This window comes from Branchiostoma floridae, chromosome 10, assembly GCF_000003815.2.
Source record: "Branchiostoma floridae strain S238N-H82 chromosome 10, Bfl_VNyyK, whole genome shotgun sequence".
NCBI lineage: Eukaryota > Metazoa > Chordata > Leptocardii > Amphioxiformes > Branchiostomatidae > Branchiostoma > Branchiostoma floridae.
The window spans coordinates 16,644,693-16,661,983 of record NC_049988.1 but is presented as its reverse complement, the minus strand read 5'-3'; the positions used below and the strand labels follow the sequence as shown (position 1 = coordinate 16,661,983).

Below are 17,291 nucleotides of genomic sequence, written 5' to 3'. Positions count from 1 at the left end.
CAGGTGGTGCCTCCAGGAGGGAGGGAGACCTTCCACGGAGGTACTGTAGTTGGTCGTGTCTGTGTGCTGATACCACAACTCAATATCCGCCAAAAGTAGTTACTTAAGCAACTGAATATGGTTTTGGAAAGTGTCACTGACGAAGGATAGTGGATTCTATCCGAAACGTCTGACCTTTACAAAACCATATCCAGTTGCTTGAGTAACTACTTTTTGGCATATCTTATTTCCTGAATGTCTAACCTTCATCGACAACTCAATATCCTTTTGATGGATCTTCCTATTGATTTGTATGTTGGTAGTTATCAAGTTCACAAGGTCTACGCTGGCTGTTATAGACTTCGCTGGCTGTTATAGGGAGAATAGATAGCTTACCAAGGGAGTTTTGCTACCAGGGGAGTTTGCAGGAGTGGGGACATTAAACTTAGCGAGGACTGACTCCGATGGACACTTTCCCAATTTGTTTGTCGAATTCTACGATCCCCGTACCCCCGTAGGAAGGCCTGGCGGAGGCTAGGCCAATACCCCTTACTGAAAGTAGTGTGGTATAGTCCACCAACAGCTGCTCTGTCGGCGAGGTCAATGGCCGCCTAATAATCACGCAAAGCCCTGCTGCGCAGACGCGTCTACAGAATAAAACTGGCGCGCCCCCTAAATCTTCGTTATTACGACTCCAGGGCGTCAAGTCAGCAGCATCATGGATGCCGTCACACCTTACCCCACCGGCGACTTCGCCACTACGTATACGGGCGGATGGTTCTCCTCCACCGAGACTCCGAACGCGACGGACCCGGGGGGCGAGCCGTCCCTGGGGCCAGAAGCCGACATCGTCCCGGCTATCTTTGCAGTCATCTGCCTCGTCGGCGCGGCTGGGAATGCTTTTGTGATCTTCATGGTTTACCGGTAGGTTTTCTTTTTGGTCTTTTTTCTCCTTTCCTCTTCATGGTTTACCGGTAAGTTTTCGTTTTTTTTTTTTTCTCTCCTTTTACTACAGTGTGTTTTAACTGCAGGGTACTTAAGATAAGATTGGTTTATTGATTCAGTCGGGGAACAGTAAAATACATCGCAGCTACTTCTTCACAGAAGAAGATGTTGAATTGTGCATTTTAGACATTGTACTTCATACATGTGTAAATTATATGAAAATATTTGGCCTGGCCTAGAAATCATAGATTTTCGGTTCAAAGTCCGTCACGCTACCGATTTGTGCTTTTGGAGAAGATACTTTCTTCGCTCCATCTAGGTGTAAAAATATGTAGGTTTTCGTTGTCTTTTTTCTCTCCTTTTACTAGAGTGTGGTGTAACTGTACGGTACTTGGCCCGCCTAGAACCCATAGATTTTCGGTTCAAAGTCCGTCACGCTACCGATTTGTGCTCTTGGAGAGGGCACTTTCTTCGTTCTATCTAGGTGTAAGAACGTGTATCTGACTGAGATAAAAGACGGTGTTAGAAGGAGAAGGAGAACCGTCTTCTTGATATCGATACTGCAGGGTACTTGGCCTGGCCGAGAACTCATAGATCCTCGGTTCAAAGTCCGCCACGCTACCGATTTGTACATGTGCTCTTGGAGAAGGCACTTTCTTTGCTCCATCTTGGTGAAGGATTATGTAGGTTTTTTGGTCTTTTTTCTCTCCTTTTACTAGAGTGTGTTTTAGCTACAGGGTACTTGGCCTGGCCTAGAACTCATAAATTTTCGGTTCAGAGTCCGTCACGCGATTTGTGCTCTTGGAGAAGGCACTTTGTTCGCTCCATCCAGGTATAAGAATATGTATCTTTAGAGTGAGGAAATGAAAGACGGTGTTAGACGGAGGACCGCCTTCTTGATAATGCTGCACCAGGATAACTGATAAAAGGATTTAGGAGTACATATACCTTCTGTTCGTCTTTTGTGTGTGGCACTGTTTAAATATGTTGCTAACTTGAATGTAGTGTCATTGACTGTCTTTTGAAACATAGCAGCGCCCTTCAATGCACTATATTGCCCTTTTACTCACATGGAAATGAGTGACTAGATTCGGTTAGAGACGTACAACGGATAGGACGTTAGATGGAGGTCCGTTTTTTTAGGAGAGCGCGTTACTGACAAAAAGCCACCACACCTTTCGGAAAACAATAGGGGCATGCGATTGTCCTGGTGTACGATTGTCCAAATCATTCTGTCGGTAGTTGATGACAACAAATCCTCCGGAAACTCTGTCTCGTATCAGCCGTAAAATATGGTGATTTTCGTCATTCACCCGGACGCATCCCCGTCTTGTAATTAGCCAGCGAAAGGATATGTCACCCCGTACGTGTCGGTATAAGCCGACGGTGTGCAAGCACATCCCCTGATGATGCCTCATTCATACGGCAATGTAAGATAAAGTACACTATTGTTGTACTTATAGTCCCCTTTTCGATGTACCACTCGACGTATAAACCGTTAGACAAATGTTCCTCGTTCACGGATCGCTTCTTGTAACGATTTCCGTTCATTCGTACCTGTGGAATGTGCGGAACTGTTAGTGTATGTCAAAGTGAGTGTACGATATTGGTATTCTCATTTAAAACTTTTCTGCCGCCAATAACCCATGCTCTAGCTACGTATCTTAACAGGGAAACATGTCACAGTGAGTGAGCGCTTTATCATTCTCCTTCAAAACTTCTCTGTCACCAATACTCCCTATGTTAGCTACGTAACTTAACAGGGAAACATGTCACAGTGAGTGAGCGCTATATCATCCTCCTTCAAAACTTCTCTGTCACCAATACTCCCTATGTTAGCTACGTAACTTAACAGGGAAACATGTCACAGTGAGTGAGCGCTATATCATTCTCCTTCAAAACTTCTCTGTCACCAATACTGACTATTTTAGCTACGTATCTTAACAGGGAAACATGTCACAGTGAGTGAGCGCTATATCATTCTCCTTCAAAACTTCTCTGTCACCAATACTCCCTATGTTAGCTACGTAACTTAACAGGGAAACATGTCACAGTGAGTGAGCGCTATATCATTCTCCTTCAAAACTTCTCTGTCACCAATACTCCCTATGTTAGCTACGTAACTTAACAGGGAAACATGTCACAGTGAGTGAGCGCTATATCATCCTCCTTCAAAACTTCTCTGTCACCAATACTCCCTATGTTAGCTACGTAACTTAACAGGGAAACATGTCACAGTGAGTGAGCGCTATATCATTCTCCTTCAAAACTTCTCTGTCACCAATACTCCCTATGTTAGCTACGTATCTTAACAGGGAAACATGTCACAGTGAGTGAGCGCTATATCATCCTCCTTCAAAACTTCTCTGTCACCAATACTCCCTATGTTAGCTACGTAACTTAACAGGGAAACATGTCACAGTGAGTGAGCGCTATATCATTCTCCTTCAAAACTTCTCTGTCACCAATACTCCCTATGTTAGCTACGTAACTTAACAGGGAAACATGTCACAGTGAGTGAGCGCTATATCATTCTCCTTCAAAACTTCTCTGTCACCAATGCCCCCTCTCGTAGCCACGTAGCTTAACAGAGAAACATGTCACAGTGCATTTGCCTTGAAAACTACTCTGTCGCCAATACGTATCAATTACATACACAGCTTAGAAGGTAAGCATTACAGTTCCTTATCTCCAATACATCATCCTAAATACACAAAGGATGGCTGCGTAAGACGTAAAAAGTACCCGACAGCTCGATCATTTTCGCTGACATTCGCTTTTCCAGATGCTCAGTCACTGTCGTGTTCAGTATCTTAGTCACTTTACAACCTTCCCACGTTGCTGCCTTCGATTGGATCTTATTTCAAGCATTCCGGAGATGGAAAGATGAAATGTCATCTAAGCAAGGCATCTGTGTGAACCAGTATTACAGAAATGTTACAGAATATCCAAATCATTTTCTAAACGTTTGGAAGTATCATAACATGAGTGGGAGTTTTCTTAAAGTTTTATAAATTGAGTTGAATTTAGTAATATCTGTAAAACATTTGATTTTCTTGATATCATACTAACAGTGGCATTGCAGTATTCAAGACTTTCTTCTGGTGCTAAAGGCCCCCTTTCCACTAGATGACGATCGCGCTACGCTCTCATTGCGACCTAAAACGAATGTGTGTAGCCTTAGATTTCATACGGGTATATCATACAAAAGGTAAAGGCGAAACTGAAAAGACAACAAAACACACAAAGCCAAAAAAGGTTCGATTTTTTCTTAATAATTCGTTGAGCGATCTGTCAAATTGTAGGTCACAGAGAGCGCGACGAGAGCGCCGTCCTAGTGGAAAGGGGGTATAAAACACTTAGTGCAACGTTGTGTATCCGTAGAATGGGCTTAAAGATATGCTACTTACAGACCTCAATAAATTATCGGCGCCACTGCAAGTACATTTTATGGATGGCATCAGCGCGCTCAATTATTTGTACTTGATTTCAAAAAGAAAATTTGTCCACCCGAGAACTAAATGACGAGAACGTGTCAAAAAAGGCTGCGTGGTAACCTAGTGATTTTACTTGTAGAAGCGAGGTAACTGTCTATGACTGTAGTCGTAAGTGAAACTAGTTGGATAGTTGCACCAATGTGGAAGCCATGAATAAAGTTGCGAACTTGGTAGGTGGCACCAATCTACCACACTAATGTCACTTTTTCCACGCCATTTCCAGATCTTTGCTACAGGTAGGCGACACCGCATGTTTTGTTGCTTTAATTCTCCTTACATCGTTAACGTCTATATGGTCTGCTTTCAAAGCAGTGGCCATCTTGTTTCTTTTTGTTTGTTACCAATCTTTTTTATAGTCCTGTTGTATCATTTTTGCGGCCTACAAAGGCTGCCGTCCACGAAATTTACTTACCATGGCTTTACGTGATTGATCAAAGCTCAGGATCATTCAGCGTTAACTCCCACGGCTACCCAAACTATGAATCACTCAAGTCAATCAATGTAATTCATCTCTTGTTGGCGTCAAACCAACTCATACCTGATGCACGCCAGGTCCGAGGACAAAGATGTTACAGGAGAAATCCGATGACTTGGAAGTTTGAAGACGCTTCGAAGTTAAGAAGTCCTTTCCACGTCTGATGGTGCATATGGCGGCGCCCATCTCCGTTTCAGTAGCTCTGGGCCACACATCTTTGCGCAATCACTACAACAGGAGGCTAGTCCATTGGTAGTGGTGTGTGTTCAACTTCCACACTATTTCCCGAATGCTGATTGCTGAGCAGAAAAGGGAGCTTTTACAATTTCTTAAGTCTTTGGTATGACTCGGCCGGGGATCGAACTCACGACCTACCGTCTGTAAGGCGAGAACTCTACCCATTCGACCATTGCACCGGTTCCTAATGTTCCGATTCCAAAAACACTAAAAGCAGATACAATTTTTTCAAGATCCCATCAGGGATGTGATTCTGCCATAGGCTAGGGTCACAATTGGCCCGGTGCCCGTCAGGGATGTAGCCCCGGCCGGGCTCTGAAGTCGGGCGGACACCGGCTGTTTACCGGCTGTCGTGGTCACAATCAAACGTTGCCTTCGCGCTGCCCCATGGGGGTCCCGGAGTGTTCCGGCGGGCACCCCGTCATTTTTCTTTAAAAAATTTCCACCTTCCTAGGTTCGTCTCCGGCAGACACCCGTCAGATGTTCTGACGGTGTCCTGTAGTCACCTCTGCGGGGTCCGACAGGGTAACGTTTGTCCCTCACAACCCGGTGGGGCAGTTATAGGGTCCCTGCCGCATGCCCTGCGAACAACGGCAGGGAACCAGGCAGGCTCCTGGTGGGCACTCGTCATATTTAAGGGGTATAAAAACAAGCATTGCCTGCATTCAATTAAGGTAGTACATCACTGAACTTGGAGTACTGGTGCGGTACGTCGGGGTCCGTTCACTGCGGCACGGTTGTTTTCGCCAACTTTTCCTCGCACTCGCACTGACGTGCGGCACTGTTACGTTTCTAAACTAAATGAACATGTTATTGGAATTTTTAATGTCGGCGGATGACTTGCCAAACTGTTGAGGCCTATATTTCTATATTTGTAAAACTAAAAAAAAAGTCTTATGGGTCCGAATGACTGCAAGTTTGGCGTTCCGTAGGTCAATTGCAGAGGAAACGTCCTTCTTCAGCCAAACATCTTTCTTCAGCTTGTTTCTGTAGTCTGAGGTTGTAATATCGTAAAAAGCATAGTAGCTTTCTATGAAGGAGGCTATCTGTTCGTCCTGTTTCTCAGTGATGCAGGCTATTGTGTGGTCTGTTGTGTGGTGTGTTGTCCTATCCCCCTCTGTTGCTCTTGTATGCAGAAGTTTCTGTTGCTGAATTCTTCCGCCTGCCTAGTGGGCTAAGGGCTGTTTCCCCTTGTAAGAACTGCACTGCGATACGTGTAAGTTCACGGCTTTTGTCCTTTCACGTGATCTGTGACGTCACATATTTGACCCGGTGTTACGAATTACACACTTTTATTCTGTAAACCTGGTCTTTGACGTAACGAATTTATTCCGACAGACTGACGGCAACCGGAGGGGTCCCTCTCGGTGTTGTCACGATTAGGTCGCGGGGTGGTTGTACGAGCGGGTCCCTGGTTCATTTTAAGTCAGACTTAAATTGAACCAGGGTCCCGTCCGGGCCTCAAAATGCCCCGGCAGCCGCGAGGTGTCCCACATGGCAACGCAGGGGTCACGCCCGAAAGTGCCAAAAAACAGCCCGTGAACTGCCCGGCAGGGCCCCTTTTTCAAATTGTGACCTAAGCCATAGCCGTTGCTTTGTTAGACCGAGGATGCGGACATTGAACTATTCAGATTTACATTTTAAGCTGGCAAATTCATCAAGATTTGGGAGGCAAAGCATAGAGCATGATCATACATTTCTAGCTCAACCAGACACCTGCACACCTACCTAAGTCCTAACCTAAAGACTTTAAGACTTTACCCTGAAGGTGGTAGGAACTAGGCGTGGATGCCATCTACGCACGCAGCAACTTGGGACCACCACCTTACAGAATTTTTTTTCAATACACCATGCTGTTAATTAGACATAGAGGCTGTACAATGAGAAAATTCATGCCGTTGATTAAAAAAAACATATCAGAAAGCATTTTGTATGTAGTACAATAGAATACTAATCATAGTTTCAATTGCAAGGTCAAAGAAAAAGATATGACAGAACAGAAATGAAGAATCTTGTTCGGTCGACCATACTTTCTGTGTTTAGTGTTCAACCTTCCTTTCCACTTCGAATTTATGGGGGTATTCGAATATTCGCAATTGCAAGCTCTCATCAGTTTTAGGTTCTCAGTGGCTATCCTTTATGTAATCAAAACAGCGTGGGCGAAGTGCGAGGTCTTGGATGGCGAGAACTGGCCACAGCTGGCAATCTGCGCTGTTTGTGCTCTATTACCACACCTGCACCACTTTTCATTGTTGCCGTTTGCGGCCGCTCAGTGCGTTTCTTTCTGTAGTGTTATTTTTCTTTGAAGATCAGTCTACGGTGTGTAAGATTCAAAATCCTCCTAGGATATCAGTAAATCTTGCTGAAGATGAAAAGGATCTTTGTACGATGGAGCAATCTTTGTTCTCATTGTCTTTGTATTTTAATGTCTGAACCTCCCTTTTTCCAGAATAACCATTTTTTAGTTGTTTTTAGGTCTGCAAAACTCTCTCTCTCTCTCTCTAATATATATATTAGATATAAAATAGGTACAGATCCTTTCAAGCCATTCAACAAAAGTACAATCTCCTCATATCTATCTTTTCTATGAATGTCAGGCTCCTATATATACATTATGGCAACCTACGCTTTTGATCTGGTACCATAAAGTGAGCTTATGCCAGCTTTATAAAGGCGCAAAGCTCGTATCGAATTTTGTTCAAAGATCCTCCTTTAATGTGAATGATATTTCGTTGCCGTCTTTAAGGGCACGTTTCCTGTTATTCTTCCATATATAAAACATTACGCAAAGAGAGTCGTTCTATTTTTTTAACATTTCAGAAACAAGGATGACATAAAAGCTGCAATTCAGAGCCATTAAAATGGCAAGTCGTTGGTAACACCTGGAGTCGATGCCAACAGCGTGTGTCAAGGTGCCAATGGAATCCCTTCCAAACTCGAGCAAAGGTCGCTTGAAACCTTGATATTCTGAACCCAATGCCATAGATGCATGAATTGATCCCATAGGCGTCTACCATTTTACCATGAATCACGGCATGGACACGTAACAGCGGTATAAGTATATATGATTGGTTTAAATGTGAACATTGAAACATCACAGTCTAGCAGCAAATTGGATATGCTGAATTGCACTGTTGACAATACAGACCACACAAACGATTAAGACAAATATATTGCCAATGCAAATCACGTGTTTACAACTCATAAAAATCTGCTATCGAACTAATTCTTTCTGTTTACTATAGATAAAGTGAAGCTTGAATCTTTCATTACCAATAAGCCTATCCAATACCCCTTGCATTCGGAAGTGATTGGTCAGTATTGATCCTGAAGAAGGCGACAGTGGTCGTTCAGAAATTGATCCGTGTATACCATTATGTTGGAAGAACGTTTAGCCATGTACTACTGATTTTCAAATACAATTCAATCTCTACAATGGGATAAAAGACGGAGAATTACTTCTGGACGTTTAGAGTGATATCCATGACCCGTAACTATAATGAACTGGCAGAATTAGAACAATTCAATACAAGTATAGCTAACTAGATCCTCTGGACCTGAACCGGACCTGGACCTGGACTTGATGTACCGGTACCCACCCTTAATGTATAGCTAACTAGAAAAACTGGTTGAACCACTAACTCCTGAATATCGTGTGTAGTCGGTGCCCTGCCGGGCCCAAATAATAGCCCAGGAGCCGCAAGATGTCCCACGGGGCCACGGAGGGGTCACACCCGAAAGTTCAGAAAGAAAGCCCGGCTAATTAAATGTATGTACACCAAACCTCAGACGTGTGAAAAAACTGAGTCCTTCTAACTTCACAAAACCCACACACAATAGAAAGGGATCTTTCGTCTTCCACTGTCTTCGAAAAAGGAGTCGAACCCAATAACCCAGGACCTAGACTTAGCTTTTACTAATTTTAGACTAGAGTGGACACCTTTAATATTGTTTTTTACTTTGTCTGAATCTCTCATGTTACCAGCAATTAGCCCGGCCACGGGCAAGAATTTGCAAAAAACTTTATTGATTATTAGCGTCATCACTAACTAGCAGGGCCCTTGTTACCAACTGGGATCTATGCCTTAGACAGGTGGGCTGGAAGACTGCTTTATGCTCAAAGATATATTTGACTTGAGGGTGGATCGGATGTTTAAGCCCTCATTGTCTTTCAAGTGACGTGGCGTCGGGCGTGGCGAAACTTGTAGAGTGTTCGACTCGGACTATAGAGGTCCTGAGTTCAATCCCCGCCGTGCCCCCGACGTTGTGCCCTTTGGGAAAGGCATTTTACTGTATTTCTACACGACCTTCCTCACTTCACCCAGGTGTGAACATGCGTACCTGACTTCGGTCGGTTAGGTATAAAAGACCTTTACCTTCTGTCTGTACTGTGTACGTGGCAATGTTGATATAAGTTACAAAACTTGAGTGCAGTGTCACATTGTCCTCGTCTGTCCAAAACTAAATAGAAACAAAAGTGACGAGAATGATGTTCCCCAGGTTTGCCGAACTCAGGACCGTCACCAACTACTACATCGTGAACCTGGCCGTGACGGACCTGGCCTTCCTCATCTGCTGCGTGCCGTTCTCAGCCGCCAAGATGGCGACCCCTTCCTGGGAGTACGGAGAGTTCCTCTGCAAGTTCGTCTTCTACTTCATGCAGGTACGTATGCCGCGGCCAATTTCTGTCTCCATCTCATAAAATGTAACTGTTATAAATTGTCGCCTTTTTCCTGTAAATTAGCACACTCCGTTTATTCCAAAAGCTTCCACAGCGTGATGTTTCTTGTCGTAGGTGCTAATGGATGTAGGTTTTAGTCTTTTTGGCTCGAGTTCAAACTCGAGTAAACACACTTTCTTTTTTAAGTAAAAAGTTGCTACATATACGTCTTAACCTTTGGACTTTTTCTCTGACGCCAAATTGCCACTCACCTCATGCCACTCTACACCACCAGGGTAGTACTCACTTCCACCGTTCCGATGTCAGTCAGACACTATCATCTGGCTTAGAAATGACTGGATCCGCTTACACTAATATGTATACGTATAGCCGATGTAGGCGGCGCTGCAGCAACAAGAATACCGCCTTAAACGTGGCTCAGTTTGTACACACCCCCCCACTCTTATTATGTTACCTTCACGGAAGGGAACATATTGTTTTTGCTGTGTTTCCTCTTCTTTTCCGCACAAATAAGGTCAACGACCTGGACCAGACGGCTGTCACTATGGTAACCGGTAAAGTAGCAGGCACCATGTTGTGTTCGGTTACATAATGTAGCAAATGTCAGATCTAGAGGGGCTCGGGTCACTACATTTAGAAATGTGTTCAAATAAGAATGAACAGAACAGTTGCCAGTGTTAGACTACAACATGTGAAGGTAACATTCTGTATTTGCTTGCAAATATTACCTTTCTAGTCTCTGTTCGTGACCGGAGCAGACTTCCTGATCTACTCGTACACAGCCTCCTTTATCCAGCGAGTTCATTCTAACCCTCTCACGGTGACGATGGTGTATGACAGACAGCGAAAGTTGGATATAAGTACTATCCTGGTTGTGTTTACAAGAACTTTACCGTATAAAATAAGTATACATCACTCTTAGCTGCTGCCAAAGTACTTCGAATCCCACTGCATTCAGTGATGACGGAACCTATTCCACAATATGTTCGACTCCATAAGCTAGTATTTCCATACGTCTTTCCTTCTCGGGCGGCATTGTGTAATAGCATGCAGATCTGGCGGACAAAACCAACGTGTTCTCACTGCTGAGTGACTGTTATTATTCAGGCACCATGCGTGATATGCTGAATAGCTAAGAATAGAAAATAAAAACACCATACGACACTTCCTATATGTTTATAAAGTACTTGGGATTGCATGAAAATTGCATGTCATTTTATACAATTACAGGTATTACTGCGAAATTACAGTACTTTCAGCCCTACACCTTTGAAAAGTTCCCATATACTGAGGTCATTTAGATCACCTTACCAAAACTTACCTTGCAATTTGCGCAGAACGGAAACACCGTCACAGACAGTAGGTAATAGGTGAGAAAAGGAGACTAGCTTCGTAGAAGCAGTTTGATTATCAAATTTTGAGAATTGTGGCTGCTGTCTAACTGACACCCACGCCTTTTCTATACCCAGGCATACGAAACCGACGGCTTACATGTAAATGTGCAACTTCCCTTCTAAAGGACAGCGACTATCACTGAAGGTAGTATCTCACTGCACTTGGGGCACCGGTACGGCACTGCGGGGTTCGTAGATGACAACGAATTTCAGAGATAAAGAACGAATTTCCTTCCGTTCTGTGAATTTATTTGTCTTCTAAAACATACTTTTAATTTTAAGTAGTACGCAATATATGAATTATCATTCTATCAAAATAGCGTCACAGTGAACGAACCCTGCAGTGCCGCACCGGTGCCCCAAGTGCAGTGAGAGTCCCCCTTTAAGTCCGAATTTTGGGATGGCATCCACGTGCGCATTGATTTTGACCTGTTCCAAAAAATGTGGCCACATATTACCCCATATCAATCAGAATTTCATGGGGGGAGGTGTCATGGTCAGGACAGCGCCCTAGGCCTTGTTCCCTCTCCATATATGTTTTAATTCAATTTATAAAACGCAGGGCTCTACTGCAAAGCAGCGTAAACCACTGAGTGGACTACCCTGTGTAAAAATGACAGAAATAAATAAATAGATAAGTAGATAATAAACAAGAATGGCAATACGTTATCAAAATGGCGACGATTGTCTCTTACAGTGTTACTGGAGGTGAACATAAGACAAACCAAGCCTGGGAAAGAATAAAATTTTCATTATATTTTTGCTTGATTTTTCTTTTTTTGCCCGCGCGCATTAGTTTTTGGGTCTCCAGAGGATGTGATCCATACGATTCAGTCGGTGTGGCCTCACCACGGTGTTCAGACCGGGTTACAGAGGGCTTAACTCGGATTTAAACGCCACTTTACTGGTCCACAGAAAGGATTATTAACCATTTTATTCAAGGCCCCATACAGGGACACCACTGGTTCTTGTTTACAATGATCGGACTACCCTTTCGAGCCGGCCACTTTTGCGTGTGTTTGGGCTTAACGGATAGAATGTTTGCGTAAGGACGCAGTATGATGCCCTTTATAGCTGTGCTATTTTATTGTGGTGGACTATTTGCGACTAAAACCTTCTTCCGCTAGACCATGTCAGTTTGAGTATATGGTCGACACCGTCTAAGCACGCCGAAACTAATGCGAGTCTGGGAATAAAAAAAGAAGTTTGGGCATGAAAAAGTTGCCTTCGTCATGAAATCTAAGTGGTCAAGAAGGTTTAACAATGACAAAACACACAGAGTGTGGTACACCACAACTAATAAATTACCAAAAAGATCATTGGAATGAGCAAAACAAGGTCTGCTCGGACCCTAAACGGTCCAATCAGTCGTTCAGTTAAAGTCGTTAAGTCATATAGGATGTTTAGAATGGAGATATCGCTATATACGAGCGTAATGATGCATCATTAATCATTTAGACGGATAACAATCTCTTCTCTTTCAGCTAAGTACCACCGACATGATTTTTTTTAGAATTTGAATAAGAAGAGAAGCACACCAGATTCCCCCTTTTAAAATCGGCTGTCAGATGTGAAAAGGAAATCCGGCGCTCTATGTGACGCTTTCAAAGTCTGATCATCAATTGCCATCTCTTTTACATTTATTCTACGTCTTACCATTGCTGATAATCGCTCCAATACGAAATACAAGTAAGCGCATATATATATAGCGGGTTACAAATTGTGCCCGTAAAGATCTTGTGTAATGTCTAGCGTTAGATTGGCGCCATGCGAGCAACTCAGAAGAATAGCTCTGATTCTGTTAAATGGAGCACCCTTGAAGCTCCTGAAGACTCTTAAAATCCTCGGCCTTATTGGACTAGTTTAACTGTAATATCCAACACAAAAATTGGAACACCACCAGTCTTTGTCAGTGAGTACAATTTTTGTGTTGGATATTACAGTTAAACTAGTTCAATAATGACTTCCACCAACACAGATGGACTTTCAAGTTAAAATCCTAGTCCTGAAATATAAGGGTTGCACATCCGTTGTGTTTATGGATGTAGGACATATCTCACTTTCTCACCGCAAAGCGCATCGATTGGGGATGTAGATCAACAGCAGCAGCTCAAAATATGTCAAGTTTTTACTATCTGATTAGATACTCAGCCATACAAGGGTTATATGATAACTAATTTTCCATGTGCTCCAAATCACAAAGATTATGCTGAAAACATGTTCACTTGAAGCACAAGGCTTACATGCATGTGACAACTAATTTTCCATGTGCTCCAAACCACAAAGATTATGCTGAAAACATGTTGACTTGAAATCCATAGCGACCATACTTTTATCTTATCTACGATCACACATAATGGCCTGAAGCTGAACATGCAGGGTATGGTACTGTTGGCTAGATCAAAATCCATACAGCTTACATCATAGCACGTCCTTTGATTCTTCAAAGATGCCGTAGCTGGCCCATTTTCTTATGTATGAAGATTTTGATCGAATCTTATGTATTACGCACGACAGCTGTTCTGTTGATATGGCATGTTACGTCAATATAACTGAGGCGTAACAAGCATCGTTTAATAAAGAAGTCCTCAAAGCAACTTAAGGCTGGTTCATGATTAAAACTGACAGAAGAAGAGCGTTGTTTAGACCAGACGTAAATCAAATTGCAAACTACAAAAGAACATGTAAACATGCAAAGTGCGTCTAGAACAAAGTTCCAACAAGCAAAATGATTTTAGTTTTCAGCCTTTTCCAGGAAGTATGCCGAAGTGGTCATTATGAAATACATCGAGAGACTCCTGGAAATGGAAATTATGGAGCACTCTTGGTGTCACCTTAGACACTGAGGTTTCATTTACGCCATCATCATCATCACCATCTTCTCCTTCTTCATCATCATTATCATCATCAGCATTATCTTCAGCATCATAAATGTACACACAAAAAATAACAAAAATACATTCTTTAGATTAGCTTTTCAGTATAAGTAGGTACTGAATCAGGAAATCCACCCGTCATTTACCTTAAAAAGTTTCTTTCTTTCTTTATTCAAGTTGTCATTTACCTGCAAGTCATTTAAGTCATTTACCTGCAAAACACGTGTGTGGGAGCTGTTATAGCTCTTCAACAGGTTCAAATGTATTCATTGTACGTCCTTTCCGTGAAAAGTTATGCACTCTAAACCATACACTGACAACAGTTTTCATTGGCCTGAGGAAATGATAAGCTCTGTGACGCACGCATCTTGTCTAAGATATAAAAACACAGGAAACAGGAAGCTTAAGGCTTAACGTGCAATGTATGATTTATATCATTCAAGATCAATATCAAGCTTATTTATTTGACCAAATTTGATCATGTCGATTTTCTTTGAAGTACCCTCACTATAACGCACGTCAGTTTTGCTGATAATATGGCAATTGTGGTGCATTACATCAGTATGAAATACATGAAGAGACTCTTCGTAAATGGACATTTTGGACCACTCTTGGTGTCCTGTTAGACCCTGAGTTTCCATTTACACCTTCATGTAAGATAAAAGATCACACAGCTAAAAAAGTACAGGAAGGCTTCATGCTTAACGTGATTATGTGTGCTTTATATAATTCAAGACCAATATCTGTCTTATTTTGTTTTGCAAAATTCAATCATTTTGATTTTCTTTGAAGTTCCCTCACTATGACGCACGACAGGTTTGCTGATAATATGGCAATTTAGGCCTATTACATCTGTTCAGATCAGCCGTAACAAGATCTTGCTAACCCAAAAGGTCTACAAACAGAACTGCTTGATGATTGAGGGCCGCGTAGCACAGTGGTAGTGTATTCGGCCCGTGATCGAGAGGTCGCCGGTTCGAATCCGCCTGCCGTGTTGCCGGTCTTGTGCCCTTGGGAAAAGGCACTTTACACGACTTTCCTCACTTTACTCAAGTGAAAAATGAGTCGTCCCTCGGATAGGACGTTAAATGTATGGGGAGAGCCATACCACATGCACGTTAAAGAACCCCCACACGTGCGATGGTGCGGTGTGCGTTGGTGCAAATCCTTCTGTCGGGAGTTGGTGATTCACTTCAAATCACCCGGATGGAGGCCTGGCGAACCGCTGTCTCGTATCAGCCACATGGTGATCTCATCATTCACCCGGACGGGTGTGTCACCCCGTTAGGGGCGGTATAACCCGTCGTGTGCGAACATGTGCGAACATGTACAGGGTTAGCCCTTGACAATAGCCTACGGCTAGTTGGGCAGCCCTGGCTGTTTGTAAACAGCTGAACAAATAAATAAATAAAAAAGTAATGAAAGAAGAAGGATTTCCACACCAGACCTCCGTAATGTACAAAATCAATACAAACGGGCCCGAAGAGAGGTTAGGCTCCGGTTTTTTTTTTTTTTACGCGTTTAACGTTACTTTTTATCGGGCTGTCTATGTTGTACTCTTATTTGATGTTTCTCCGCGAGACATCAACAAAATGTACAAATTGGATAGCCTGATTAGAACGACTAAAATCGCCAAAAAAACCCAGATCGATCCTAACATGTGCTTTAAAAGAAACCAACTGTGCCTAGCACAGATTTCGAACAAGGAAAACGATTTTCTGTATCCGTGTTACTGTGCACACCATGAATAGCATAACAAAATTAATGCTTTTTTTCAAATTAGGCTGCCATCATGATAGTGTAATAAATAATGAGCATCATCCGCAGCCACGTGCCTGCAATGTTAGTGTGTAATAAGAGTTGTTATAACTAATTTTTACAGGCACAGTATTAGATTAATTTTACTTTACAGATTGTTGTCTTGAACAACATACTTAAGTTTGCCTTACATTGTGCTCTTTGCCATTGCTGTGCAATAAACTTTGACTATTGTTGTAAGTCCATGCCATCTGTTAACTCAAGAGATCTCTCTCTTATTATTGGTTATTGAAGCCTCTTGTGGTCGATTACATGCGTGATGTAAAGCATATCTACAAACAAGCCTGTAGATGCCGACTGTGAAGTGCCTATCATAAGTTCTTAAAAGAAGTAGAAAAATTAGTTGGTGTGTATTAAGTGTTTCCTAGTTAATTCTTTTCCGGGAAATTTCTAATAGTGGTACTCCTTATAATGAATCACATCAACTAAAACCCAGTAATTGATCACCCGGAAGGCGCTTAATCTCCCACAGATCGATCAACTCTACGAAAATTGCGTCTTTCCGCACGGGCGAGCATAAATCAAAGGTGATATTGGGCCTGACAGCAAAAGTTATGCTTCTACTGGTAGAACGTTTTGGCATACCAACCGATATTGCCATACGGCGCATTTGGTCTAAATCTTGTTGGCCTGTCCGTGAAAGTTATCAGGTAAAGACTAAATATCATATATGACCTCCTTCGGTCGATTTTGACCATGGTAAAATCCTAATTGATATCAGCCCTGCAGCGTCGACTATGGCTAAACAGTCCTATTCGAGAATGACAGTCTCTGCCACATAGGGCACATCTTGAAGCTGACTAAGGTCTGTTGCAAAAGACTAAATACTAAGAATTAAATATTTTTGACCCAAGTGACGATACCTGTTGTTTTAAACGCAAAGATTTTTCATGTCTAGTAATAGATGATCTTTGTTTAATTATTATATATTGTTCTTTAGATCTATAGACTAGGAGACTGAGATAGGACATGTCAAACTAATATTGAGTATGTGCATAGAGCAGACACAGATGGATTGTAACCAAGGGAGCATTCCGGGAGTTTCCTTGATTGCATGACCTTTGGTCCGGTGACAAATGGTCAGATGTTTTTCATACTCATCTAGCATCAAGAAGCCCCGTATTCTAAAGCTAACGGCACAACCCGCCATACGTGAAATTTGTCCGTACGTTTATTTTGGGAGGCCACGTCCGCCACGTATTTCTGAAAACGTTCAGGCTGTACAGGGCAGGCGCGTCGCCCGTACTGGCACGCAAAGGTTTGCCTGCATGTAAAGTTCTACGGCGTGTCTGCGTGCTCCAAAATCCTTTCGGATTCTACTCGAAAAGTACGTTACCCTACGATGTCTGATAGGACAAGTGATAAAAAATTTAACCCGCGACCTCAACT

At 42.7% G+C, this 17,291-nt stretch overlaps 1 protein-coding gene across 1 annotated transcript; it reads left to right on the top strand.

The window, feature by feature from the left end:
• Positions 1-682: 682 nt before the first annotated feature.
• On the top strand, positions 683-9,913 carry LOC118424969 (kiSS-1 receptor-like). Its single transcript, XM_035833779.1, has 3 exons — positions 683-903; positions 9,634-9,796; positions 9,878-9,913. Exons 1-3 carry the CDS (start codon positions 698-700, stop codon positions 9,911-9,913), a joined length of 405 nt encoding a protein of 134 aa, XP_035689672.1. The 5' UTR covers positions 683-697.
• The last annotated feature ends 7,378 nt before the right edge of the window (positions 9,914-17,291 follow it).

What these genes read in the sequence shown, in the direction of transcription:
- LOC118424969 (XM_035833779.1), top strand. Translation starts at nt 698, where the DNA reads ATGGATGCCGTCACACCTTACCCCACCGGCGACTTCGCCACTACGTAT. An exon ending in GTGATCTTCATGGTTTACCG is followed by an intron (nt 904 to 9,633) that starts GTAGGTTTTCTT and finishes GATGTTCCCCAG; the next exon opens with GTTTGCCGAACTCAGGACCG. An exon ending in TCGTCTTCTACTTCATGCAG is followed by an intron (nt 9,797 to 9,877) that starts GTACGTATGCCG and finishes CCTGTAAATTAG; the next exon opens with CACACTCCGTTTATTCCAAA.